Genomic DNA, 13,177 nt, shown 5'->3' on the forward strand with positions numbered 1-13,177 from the left:
ATGTCCTTGTAAGACATAACAGAACAAAGAAACACTAAATTACATTTAACCTCCATTGAAGCAATATCAAACAAACACATGCTAGGAGGTTGGCTACTTAATTATTATTGCTCAACATTGATGTTACCTGTGCAAAAATTTGAGAAATTGCTTTAGGCGGTTGGCTGAGCAGTTACGCATGTACTTCTTCAAAAAGTCCATGATCGTTTGTTTCCTCTTGGTTAAGGTATCGTGTTTAACAGCTGCAACAACTCTTGCATGTTGGTGTGAGGCTCCCGAGCACCTAGTCCAAACCCCCAAGAGGCAGTTTCAACCTTTTCAGTACGCTGTTCCAGCACTCAGTAATGTAGGCAGGATCTTGAATGATTTGTGGACGACTTCAAGCAGCATCTTCTGCCATTGCATCTCATTGATCAGAATCTTGACATGTGCTTAAAGAAAATCCAATAAATCTTCACTCCCAGCAACTGACGAGCAATCTTAGATTGACTGTTCTAACGATTACCTTTTCCTCACTTGGTATAGACTGCAAAAATGTTGCCAAGAGGTCTTCAGATTTTATCTGTTCATTTACTGCCTTTTTTTACTCCCTTTTCAGAACCATGGCTGATGTTATAGTTAACATGATAGCCGACTCCAGACTCTGTGGATGTGAGCTCTAAGAACGGCGTTCTCCTTAAGTATACTTTTAGGCTTAGTAATTTCAATAACCTGAAAAGTAAGGACCCTCGCTAGCTGTCATAACTGAATTATGCATGTTTATGATGCAAACTAAAGCCACTATGTGCAAACTCGGATTCATGCCACATGGACAACATGAACAGCGTCATCTGCTGAATAATTTCGAGATTACACCATGAAATAACACCAACATGAAAATGGTTCATGTTATTGGAAAGTATATTTTGCCTGCTCCTTACCGTACTGACAACTACATTATGCGATTAGTGATTTGTAAATACAGAGCACAACCATGCAGAGAACCATGCACAGAACGCAACTTTCCCCACCCGGAACTAAATGTGCTTGCTATAGTGACATCTTGATTTGATCGTCCAGTAAAACATGGCATCAGGAAAACGCCTTGATGTGTTCATGATTGTTTAATTGTCACAGGCAGAAAGGAATAATGTATAGGACTGGTGGCTTCGGTGTTAACAGGTGCAATGTCAATGATGCGTTCTCATCCTTGCGCTATAACTATTTTATTATGAACCTCCTAAACGTTAACTACATCACATAGGCCTATGACCTTTTCATTGATGATGGTCTGTACGAGATCCTCATCAAACCCTCCTTGAGCTTTCAAAAAAGCGCTGGAATTCCTGGCTCTGCTCCATTCTAGCTAGCCTATACTCCAGAGGATGGAGAGGGGCAGCCTCTGGTTAACTAGCTATCTATTAAAAGCTCGCTAGCTATCTACGTATCCTAGCCTGGCAATCAGCTAATGTCCAGGTGAACGTATTGTCATAGCAATAAAGCATATAGCCATCAGTTGCTTAAATTGCCTGGTTGCTTAAATTGTTACACAGCAAACGAACAAGACAGTTAGCATACACCAAAACACTGCAAACTGCTTACACTACCAGCTAACTACATATGAATTATAAATCGTTTACCTGTTTTAATCGATCTCAGACTATCGTTCCATCAGCAGCATGTTTTCTGGCGAAGGGTGTAGGCAGACACAATGAATGGAAAAACACGAATATTCCAAGGATTATTAAAATTGAGGGAATTAAAAAATTTTAAACGTAGAAATGAATAAAAGATCAGAGGGAACTGAAAAAACAACAACAGGGGAATTGATTTAAAAACACAAACAAGGAACGGGTTAGTCTGGCAGTTTTCTCTCTCCACCATGACTCCTAAGGGGCTCCGTACCAATCAGATAAACTCCGAAAAAGAGCTGATGTAACAAGATCTGATGTGATTGGTCAAAATACCAATTAGTGGAAAAATTATCAGAATTGGGCTGCCTGTCTAAACGCAGCCACAGTGACACAGATAAGGTACCATGAACAACTCTTATATGAAAATTCGATTTAGGCCTAATTATAGGCCTTAATGTGTGGCCTTCAAAAACAAGGGAAAACTGCTCTCACAACGGTATAAGCGATGGTAGTGTAGAATACAAAATGTAAACACCTGATTTTCCTTGATTGCATCCATCAAACATGTCATTATCCAATGGTCAAGTTATCTCAATTGTGACGTAAGGGACACCTGAAATTAGAATTTCTAAAAATATTCCATGTCAACATGAGAGGTGGAGAATGGGGAAACGTCGGGCAAAGAGGATATCAGGTAGGCTAATTTTGCTTTGTAACTTCAGGTAATGGTTACATAGAAAGTAAGCTATGAACATGCTCAACACACATGTAGGCTACAAATAATCTGAGTTTATCGATACAAAAATTCGTTTCAGTCTAACAACATGTCTTCACCAACTGCGGACGTCTTCCGATGTGGGTTGCAAATTTATCAGCTGTCCCCAGATTCAAAGCGGCTTGGGTCTTACACGGAGGACAGAACATATGATAGTTTGGATGGGTAAGAGTCCATGTTAGAGATGATTACTGTAATATCTGATAATCAATTTAAATGTCATGTTTTAAAATGAATTTTTCAGATTTGCAGGGACCAACTAGGTCATTATAAATAAAAAACATGATCAGAAATATAGGCTGTTATTTTCTTGTTCAAGTGTAGCATGTGTATTCAAGACCTCGTCCGCGCTTTACTCAATGTCAAAATACACTTAATGTTTATATCAACTTATGAATGTTGATATCAATGGTTCTGCAGGAGCTCCACAGAGTTGACTGATGTGTTTGAAGAAGAGGATTGTATTCAGGATGAAGGCTGGAGTACCCCTGTTGCAGACCTGAAACAGAAAATTGCAGCTCGGCTAGAAAACTATCTTACCAATGAGAGCCTGTCTGAAGATGCCTTTTTACTGAAACATGTTCAGAGGAACAAGATGGGCTATGTCAGTGTGAAGTTACTAACTTCATTCAAAAAGGTAGGATTTATAGATGACTTTGTTATTGAAATCTACCCTGCTCACAGCTTTGGCCTTCACTGACATGTATTTTGGTAACAAGTATAACCATTGAAAACTACTAACCTAAACATTCTGTGTCGTAGATCAGGGAGCTCACACGTGACTGGCGAACCACTCTGGCTGCGGCTCGCACCACGCAGCAGCTGGAAGTCAACGAGGAGGGAACCAAGGTGCGACGGAGGGACCCAGTGCCCGACTGGCTACTGTGTGTCCCCACCAGCAAGCTGCTGCTGGCCTGGAATCTCCTGGGAGGAGAGGACAACGATGAAGAGCGCGTAGCCCCGGGGGTGGAGCACCAGGGCCTGATGGAGACAGCCATGAGACTATTTGGCTGCCACGGCACCATCACTTCCCTCCGTATCCTGCGCCCAGGAAAGGAGATCCCTGCCGAGCTCAAGAGGTATGCCAAGAAGCACATGGAGCTGGGGCGTAAGGTGTGTGCCGTGGTGGAGTATGAGTACCTGGAGGGGGCACGGAGGGCCTATGAGGCCCTGCAGGCTGAGGAGCAGCTGCAGGGGAACAGGGCGGTACGTGTGGTGCTCCTAGGCAGCAGGGGCACCAGGAAGCCAAGGAGCAGCCAGGACCGCACAGAGGAAGAGTCTGAGGACGGCATCGAGAGTGTGTGCTCGAGGAAGCCCAACCGCAAGGGCAGGCGCTACCCGGGCTACTCCCTGGAGGACTCTGCCCTCTACAGCTCGTCGGAGTCTGACTTCGCCCCAGCCTCGCCCAGGCCCAACCGCAGGGTCACACGGCCTCAGGCTCTGTACGGCAGCCCCCTGGCCATCCCCCGGGTGTCCTCCTTCCGCTCAGACCCCTACAAGAACCCAGTGTGTAGCCCTGTGGGGAGCCCCCTCCTGCCCCGCAAGCTGTTCCCCAGTGGCCACACTCCATCCCCGCTGGCTGCCCCAGAGATCAGCAGCAGCAGCCCTGTATCCAGTGGCAATGGAAGCTTTGGCAGCAGGAGCAAGTGCTCTGGGGACTATTCCCAGGAAAGTTTGGGCTTTGTGGGGAGCCCCTGGGTCCAGCGTCGAAAGACTGCCGCCCAGGCCTTTTTTCCTGACAAAGGTGGGCCCCTCTCGCCTGGCCTCCCCAAGAGGCCACTGGGCGTGGTGGAGGTGTTGCGCCAGCCGCTTGGCCCTGACGGCACTAAAGGCTTCTACAACTGCATTTGCAGGGGGAAGCTGGTACTGCAGCAATGATAAAACCTGGCCAAAATGACCTCTGCCCAAAGCAAGGAATGATTGGATCTGATTTTTGGGGGGGGAATAGTCACATTGGTCAAACTTGTTATGAATGTTATTTTGTATTGAGATTAATAAAGATTACGATGTACTTTCAACAGTTCTTTGTTAAATGTTCTTTCCCTTTATGCCCAGTATGGACAACAATTCTTCACAGAATATACAATGACATCTCAGTACATTACTATTCTGGGGTAAAACATAGGGTTGCATTCCTGCCTCAACTGCTAAAGACACATATGCAGTTATCTGAACTTCCCTAGCATAACTTCTAATGTATGCGTCTCCGTCTGGATAATGTTCTCAAAATGGGTCCCACAGGGGCAATGGCCACCATAGCCTTTGTCAGGCACCATTCCCCGTGCCTGCATGTCTTCAATAGTGGGGTATGTTCTACAAAGATGGAAGTATTTTATTTCTTTGTCACACTGCCAAGCTATTAACGTTCTCTTTTTCAAAGTAAATGGTGTATGAATAATTTATTCATGTGGCAGACTGATCTATTAAAGCATTCCTCATTGAACCAAAATACCTATTTTCTCATTCATTTCTTCATTGACTAGGACATGAACAGAGCGAGCAACACACGTTTGACAGTTCAGAGGCAATATACAACTGTCCCCATGCTAAAGGTACAGTGATCACAAGAGGAACCGTTTAAGCAGCACAATCATGCAGTTGTACTGAAAGACAAAGCAGACATAACATTATTTTAGCCACCTGATGATTTAACCCAACACAATATATATTGCTTCTATAATGATTTAGCAAAACAGTACAGTATAAAGAGAGCACAACAAGGCATGGTTGTGATGTCAAATATTTGTTTTACTTCTAAAAATGTAGTTTACGAGGTTCAATCAGGAAGGCTGGTCTGAATGCTTGTTTAACTTCATCCAGTAAGCATAAATCATTTTTTCTATTCTACGGGCATAGAATACAAACAGCATAGCGTCTTGTTTCTCTTTCCTATTAGCTATGTGCAGAATGTCATTTACCTTACAGCCTATAAGCGTGGCACAATAATGCACATTCCACACACTTTCCATTTAACATATGGGCTCACTCTTATCACTGTCCTCTCTCTCTCAACCAATGAGTGTAAATCTTGGGATGTATTTATGTCAACTTACCCTTGTTCTCATACTTGCTGTTTTTCAGCAACAGTTTGACAACCATCCACCACCTATAAAAACCTTGAGGTTGGAACTCCTTTCCTCCGGAGGGGGTTTAGATGTTGCATTCAGTCTTAATGTTCTTTCAGTTAAGCCTGTACTCAATTGAACTTCCACTATTAAAAAATAATAATAACCTTTGCTTCTGACCCTACTGGAATGTGACATCTATGTAGCATCTTATGTAATGTAAGAATGAGTGAACTGTAAGAATGAAGCAAACTTCAACGTTGCATAGACTTGCTTCACTGAAGCAAATATTGACGCCAATAAGAGGCTAATGTATGTCTTAGATTTACCATTAAATGTGTCATGTTTACAAGGGAGTAACTACAATCCCTGAAAATAATCAAGCACTTTAAACTGAATTGTCACTTTAAAAAAAATGTATGACTAAAACGTGTATACTACATAGACAAAGCATGGGATATATTGGAACTTTGCCTTGCATGTGCTGCAGATGTACTTTCTAAAATTTGAGTTTCTGAACACTGACCATAAAGAGGTCCTGTTTATACTATTTCCAAATATTTCATATTACAGTATAAAAATATAGCAGTTGAAACAACCGGAACAGATGTGAAACGTATAGACATCTGGTTGTCTGGTTAAGACATGGAATCAAGGCAGATTAGTTTCTCTCTATTTGGTTACATCAAAGGCTTCATAACGAGTTGAGCAGTTCCCCCACATTCATGTGACGTCACGTTAAGTTGTAAGTCATCTGCTTAACATACAGAACTACTTAGAGCATAAAAAAGTAACACGACATGCATGATGTTTTGAAATGACTCATGCTTCTACTTCAAGTACTATCCTCTTCTAGAACCTTTTCACCTCTAACCTATGTAACTCTTCTCAGGGGCCTTTTACTATACAGTTGTTCCAAACACTATCTCATCCAGCTCCTGGTCATCCATGTCATCCTCACTCAGGGAGAAGTCTTTGTGGTTAGAGATGCGGTTGGGACTGCAGTTTGACTCCCCGTCTGTGAGGGATGTATTGGTTGTGGGTTCACCCATCCCCAACACTGGCCCAAGTCTTTCTGCCTCAGCCATATGGGACAGCATACTGTCTAGTAAAGGCCTGCTCTTGCAGATGTTGTCCAGGAGCTGGCAGCGATGTTGCAACTGTCCTATCATAGCATCCTTCTCCTTGACCATGTTCTGAAACCTCTGGATGGTCTCCTCTGATTTGCACAGCTTCTCGTGGAGGTAGTAAATCTCCCTAGAGAAAAAATGTAGATGAGACATGATTGATAACCTTTAAGCACACCCTTCTGCAGTCTCGAGCACACAATGCACATATGAAATATCAATGGTTGGGGACATTAAAGGGGAGCTTTGGCAATGCCCGAAGAGACAAGACCTCAATCACTTACTTATCCTTGGCCTCGGCTATCTCCCGGGTAGCAGCCCTCAGTTGCTCGTCTTTCCTGATGAGACTCTCTGCTTGTTCCCTCACGGTGTTCTCCGCTGCCTCGAGCCGCTGCTCCAGCTCTGCTACCCGCCTGTGCACAGCGACCAGGTGTGCGTTCGCCTCTCGAATTTGGACCGGTGATGGCGAGGACATGTCACATGAGGAATATGGTACGACCTAAAGTCAAGTTACAACAGCTCACCGTAGAAGATTGATCGTGACGATTGACTCATTGACAATGACATTGTTGACAAAGAAGAGAGCAATGAATGATCACTTGAATGCTCGTGAACAAGCATTTCACCGGAGGGCTGGTGTTTACTATTCCTGCCATACCTGCACCTTCTTCAGCGTTTGTTCCTCGTTAAACAACTGAACCAAAAAATAGTATTCCTTGTCCAGAAAAAAAGTGTTGATGATGTTATGCTAACCAGCTACCGACACGTCATCCTCCTACGGGATTCTAATCTCTGAAACTCAAAAGAAATGTATCAATATATAATTAAATGGATTAATTACGAACAACATTACTCGAGCAATATAATCGTTCATTATCTGCACTGTTTTGAAATAAAAGGCTGGATAACTTGAATGAACTTCGAAACTGATTCGCTTTGTAACCTGTGGATTAAACTCCGCCCCGGAAACAGTAGTGTTGACAGCTTTACATAAAATGTAGAAACATGTTGTCAGTGTGTGGTGTTGTTTTACATATAGCTATTAACACATCTAAAAAGTAATGATATATTAAACTTATTTATTTTTAAACATATGTCAACAAAATACTCTTCATAAGATGTTTGTTTAGCTAATACATGTTTATCAATAAAGTTTTCAATATTTCAAGTATCGTCTTCTTCTTTTTTCCATCTCGCGATATTTCTCCAATGTCTGTGTCCTTCATGTGAAATCCAAAATGGGTTATTGGGATCTGCAAGAAGGGAAGGATTGTATCGAGAAAACATGGATAACCACCAAATTGGGCACAGCTCTAGGTATCTAAATCTAACATAAAAAAAGACATTATGGAAGTTAGCTAGCTGGCGGTAAAGAGCGGTACAGTAACACTAGACCCCATAACCGGTTAACTTTAGCTAGCTACTAAGCTAACTAGCCATAGCATAGTTAACTGCCATTCTAACGAACTAGTGCTAGCTTACTGTACTAGTAAGCAATGTGTTGTTTTCAACGAATGTAACGTCAGCTAATGTTGTTCGGTTAGCTAGCTGCAGTCAGGCAGTACAGCTAAGGCAGTAAATTAAACTCTGCATTTTGAATGATGTTTACCAGTTAGCTAGCAAGCTAATCATAGATAACATTCTTGTGACTTTCAAAAACAAAATAGTTGGCAAGTAGGTAGTTAGCTAGCTAGTTAACCCAGTGCACAGTATTCTAACAACCTATTTTGTATTTATTTTTTTACATACAGGGTTGGTGGGTTCAGCCTATCACATTGTGGCATTCCAGCCTGATTCCGCAATCCAAGCTGTTCAGAGAGCCACAAATGGCACAGTAACCATGGGTATGCATGTCTCTAATCTCATACACTGTGATAATAATCACCTGGCTTGCTGCCATGAAGGTATCCAAGTTTACACTTGAATACCTAGCTACCCCTCCTAGACAACAGTGTTCAAGCTAGAAGGTTATCTCAGATCGGTACACTACATTTTATAATAATAATAATAATAACAAGAGGATTAGTCCAGGGCCCATATCCACAAAGCATCTCAGTAGGACTGCTGATCTAGGATCTGTCCATATAATCTTATTCAGTATGGTCTAAAATGCAAAACGGATCCTAGATCAGCACTCAGCTTTCTGGATATTGGCCCAGGTCACAATGCTGCAATTTACCTAATAAACACCAGAGTCTCTACAGTTGCGTCGTTTGAGTGATGGTGAAAGTGTGTCTGTTTGATCTTAGTGTTTCAATGGTGGTTTTTTTCTGTGATCAGATGTTTATTAACAAACAACATACAGTTAAGGTGAGTTTATGCCAGTATAAGTTCATTTAGGGCTCTATTCAATTATATCCGCTTTAGCGGTGTCGGAGGTATAACTGCGTTAGAGCTGTCAAATCCACAAGCGGCTCCTGTCATTATACCTAAAGCGAACATTGCTATTAGCTGCACGGAGTTGCATTGCGAGAAATCCCATGCAGCCTTGTTTACACGTTCAAACACTGGAATGTGAGATGTAATTTACACCTCGATTAGGCTGATAGAAATCCTCATTATTTTATTTAATGATTTTCAATTTGAGCGTAATTATTTCTATATAGCCTACACTTTCTTGTTCTGAACGGGACGGGTGTGGCTTCGTGAAAATGATCAAATGCAGCTGCTCACCGATTTGACAGCTCCAACGCAGTTACACTTCAGACACTGCCAAAACATCAGCTATGCGGGTGTCGGCAATCGCCAGTTAGGGCTAACGCTGATTGAATCCAGGCCTTAATTGGTTTGATCTTTCCTTCATGACAGCTGCCTTGGGGGCGATCTTTGGAATGACCACTTGTCTAGCTGCACAGGCCCGGGATGCTCCTGATGACCCGGTGAACTATTTCCTCGGAGGCTGTGCATCAGGAGTCTTTCTTGGAGCTCGTAGTGAGTAGGCTAAATATTACATAGTATGCTGAAGATTTGGGTTAGATTCAGTAGGAAAAAACAGGAGCAAACGTTTTGAAACGGATAAGGAAAATGAGCATTCTTATTGGGAAAGTGGTATTTGCCCTTCTGCCCTTGTTAACATCCCACATAGTTACCATCATATTGCTGTCATCTATCAAGCGCTATAAGATCTTTGTAGGGCAGTGAACGTCTTCTCATTGCTAGATGATGTTTGCTAGAGATACAGAGGGGCATCACAGAGATTATCCTCTTTCTTTTCCACTAATAACATGTCTTTGTTTCTTTATGATACACAGCTCACAGTGCAATGACAGGCACAACGGCGTGTATTGGGCTGGGGACACTGGCCATGTTCACCAAGGTGGGCAAGATGGAGGGCTGGAGATTAGCGGGACCACCCAGGATGTAAACAGCCCAAGGGGGAGACTATATATTGACATGTATATTGAATATTCCTTGAATAAACTTGTGTGAAAGAGTCTACGACAGTCTGTATCTCCCTGCTTTAGCCACATGGTGGAGACATTGGCTAACTTCCCAGCCAATTTGCACCAATCAACTGCAATTGAAGATATAATATAATATGCCATTTAGCAGACACTTTTATCCAAAGCGACTTAGTCATGTGCGCATACATTTTTACGTATGGGTGGTCCCGGGTATCGAACCCACTACCCTGGCGTTACAAGCGCCATGCTCTACCAAAGATTGTGTGTGTCAAATAACTTAAACAGTGGTGTAAAGTACTTAAGTAAAAAGTACTTTAAAGTACTACTTAAGTCGTTTTTTTGTGTTATCTGTACTTAATTATTTATATTTTTTGACAACTTTTACTTTTACTCCACTACATTCCTAATGAACATAATGTACTTTTTACTCCATACATTTTCCATGATAAAAGTACTTGTTACATTTTAAATGCTTAACGGAACAGGAAACTGGTCCAATTCACACACTTATCAAGAGAACATCCCTGGTCAACCCTACTGCCTCTGATCTGGCGGACTCACTAAACACACATGCTTCATTTGTCAATGATGCATGAGTGTTGGAGTGTGCCCCTGGCTATCCGTAAAAAAAATAATAATAATTGTGCCGTCTGGTTTGCTTAATATAAGTAATCTAAAATTATTTTTACTTTTGATACTTAAGTAAATTTTTGCAATTTCATTTACTTTTGATACTTAAGTATATTTAAAACCAAATACTTTTAGACTTTTACTCAAGTAGTATTTTACTAGCTGACTTTTACATGAGTGATTTTCTATTAAGGTATCTTTACTTTTACTCAAGTATGACAATTAGGTACTTTTCCCACCACTGCTTACAAATCCAATAATCATTCAAAATAGTATATGTAAGCATTGTCATGTTCATACTGTTGCAAATATTCATTTTAATATTGTATGATACAGTACATAACAATATGAATGCAATAGCCTCTCAACTAGCCATTTAGATTGACATTTTAGTCATTTAGCAGACGCTCTTATCCAGAGCGACTTACAGTTAGTGAGTGCATACATTATTTTTTAATTTTTCATACTGGCCCCCGTGGGAATCGAACCCACAACCCTGGCGATGCAAACGCCATGCTCTACCAACTGAGCTACAAATTCTCTAAAATGACATTGGAGAGAAATGAACATTCAATTCTCTGGCAACAGCCCTGGTGGACATTCCTGCAGTCAGAATACCAATTGCACACTCTCTCTAAACTTGAGACATCTGTGGCATTGTGTTGTGTGACAAAACTGCACATTTTAGAGTGGCCTTTTCTTGAAGAGAATTAAGCTTTGCATCCCCCCAATGGCCCAAATGTGGAATCCGTACCCTTGCCAATATCATGGACAGAAATAGTTTGAGAACATACCAAGATTTTTAAGACATATACACATTTCCAGGTAACTCCTTTTTTCTATATTTAGGTCAGCTATGCTGGTTTAAGGAGTCCCTTGGAAAACCCAATTACCAAACCATCCAATGATGAGATCTATAAATAAATTACTGATCTCTATAATATATAAACCACTTTTGGAAAGCTCATATTCTGAGCTACCCATTAAAAAAGTATGGTCCATAGATCTAATTGAATCTGAACAACCCTTTAACTGGAACAGAATATGGAAAAATATTACCTTGGCATCCCGTAATCAATTTATTTCAAGTTTGTTCACAGACTGTATTTAACACCAAGGAAACTTTTTACGATGAAATTGGCCCCAACTGTTTACTGTGTCCCCTAAATAAGATAGGCACATTCCTTCATATGATGCGGGAGTGACCTGCAGTTAAATGCTTCTTGGACAAAGTTTCTAAAATAATTTAGAATTGTATTCATATAAATATTCAGTGCTTTGCATCAACTATGTTACTTAACAATAATAGGTCCTTGAATCTCTCAATCAATCAGAGATGATTACTGCTGAAAGGCAGCACTGCTGCAAAAAAAAGATGTTGGCTCTTAGATGGCAATCACCTCACTCTCTCCTAATTCACCAGTGGATAGAGTTACTATTAGAAGTTTTAACATTATAATTATCGACATCGAGAATTAATGGTGCTAGTCAAGGAACAATTGTAAAGAATAATCTCAGCTAAAGTCCAACACATACATATAAACAATAGACACTGAGTGTACAAAACATTAGGAACATGCTAACAAACTAATCACAAATCTACGGCCATCAACATACTGTTGTCCTGCACATCTAATTTGCTTCCTTGTGTCTATCGTCAGGTACTTACACTGAGTGTACAGAACATTAAGGACACCTGCTCTTTCCATGATATAGAATGGTGAATCCAGGTGAAAAGCTATTATCCCGTATTGATGTCAACTGTTAAATCCAATTCAATCAGTGTAGATGAAAGGGAGGAGACAGGTTAAAGAAGGATTTTTAAGCCTTGAGACAATTGAGACATGGATTGTGTACAGTCGTGGTCAAAAGTTTTGGTCTTCACAAAGTTCGCTGCTTCAGTGTTTTTATTTTTGTCAGATGTTACTATGGTATACTGAAGTATAATTACAAGCATTCCATAAGTGTCAAAGGCTTTTATTGACAATTACATTACGTTTATGCAAAGAGTCAATATTTGCAGTATTGACTAAAGACATTTCAGCTTTTCATTTTTAATTAATTTAAAAAATGTAGAAAAACATAATTCCACTTTGACATTATGGGGTATTGTGTTTAGGCCAGTGACAAAATAATCTCAATTTAATCCAATTTAATTAATTTTTTGTCAAGCAGTGTGACTGTGAAATTATTCAGACCCCTTGACTTTTTCTAAAATTGTTTAAATAGTTTGTTTCCCTCATCAATCTACACACAATACCCCATAATGACAAAGAAAAAACAGGTTATTAGAAATGTTTGCAAATTTACTCAAAATAAAAAACGGAAATATCACATTTACATAAGTATTCAGACCCTTTACTCAGTACTTTGTTGAAGCACCTTTGGCAGCGATTACAGCATAGGGTCTTCTTGGGTATGACGCTACAAGCTTGGCATACCTGTATTTGGGGAGTTTACTCCCATTCTTCTCTGCAGATCCTCTCAAGCTCTGTCATGTTTGATGGGGTGCATTGCTGCACAGCGATTTCCAGAGATGTTCGATCGTGTTCAAGTCCGGGCT

General features: G+C 40.9%; 3 protein-coding genes across 3 annotated transcripts; 2 read left to right on the plus strand and 1 right to left on the minus strand.

Moving 5' to 3' along the window:
* Nucleotides 1-2,185: 2,185 nt before the first annotated feature.
* larp6b (La ribonucleoprotein 6, translational regulator b) lies at nucleotides 2,186-4,406 on the plus strand. The gene is made up of 4 exons (XM_041890273.1): nucleotides 2,186-2,307; nucleotides 2,429-2,553; nucleotides 2,809-3,025; nucleotides 3,151-4,406. The coding sequence occupies exons 1-4, from the start codon at nucleotides 2,263-2,265 to the stop codon at nucleotides 4,264-4,266; spliced, it is 1,503 nt and encodes a 500-aa protein (XP_041746207.1). The 5' UTR covers nucleotides 2,186-2,262; the 3' UTR covers nucleotides 4,267-4,406.
* A 366-nt stretch (nucleotides 4,407-4,772) lies between these two features.
* On the minus strand, nucleotides 4,773-7,556 carry LOC121576797 (vimentin-type intermediate filament-associated coiled-coil protein). The gene is made up of 2 exons (XM_041890274.1): nucleotides 6,865-7,556; nucleotides 4,773-6,710 (listed from the first exon to the last, which is right to left on the minus strand). Exons 1-2 carry the CDS (start codon nucleotides 7,053-7,055, stop codon nucleotides 6,356-6,358), a joined length of 546 nt encoding a protein of 181 aa, XP_041746208.1. The 5' UTR covers nucleotides 7,056-7,556; the 3' UTR covers nucleotides 4,773-6,355.
* A 211-nt stretch (nucleotides 7,557-7,767) lies between these two features.
* On the plus strand, nucleotides 7,768-10,018 carry LOC121577304 (NADH dehydrogenase [ubiquinone] 1 alpha subcomplex subunit 11). The gene is made up of 4 exons (XM_041891069.1): nucleotides 7,768-7,897; nucleotides 8,332-8,424; nucleotides 9,389-9,511; nucleotides 9,832-10,018. Exons 1-4 carry the CDS (start codon nucleotides 7,819-7,821, stop codon nucleotides 9,942-9,944), a joined length of 408 nt encoding a protein of 135 aa, XP_041747003.1. The 5' UTR covers nucleotides 7,768-7,818; the 3' UTR covers nucleotides 9,945-10,018.
* The last annotated feature ends 3,159 nt before the right edge of the window (nucleotides 10,019-13,177 follow it).

Source organism: Coregonus clupeaformis, chromosome 11, assembly GCF_020615455.1.
Source record: "Coregonus clupeaformis isolate EN_2021a chromosome 11, ASM2061545v1, whole genome shotgun sequence".
NCBI lineage: Eukaryota > Metazoa > Chordata > Actinopteri > Salmoniformes > Salmonidae > Coregonus > Coregonus clupeaformis.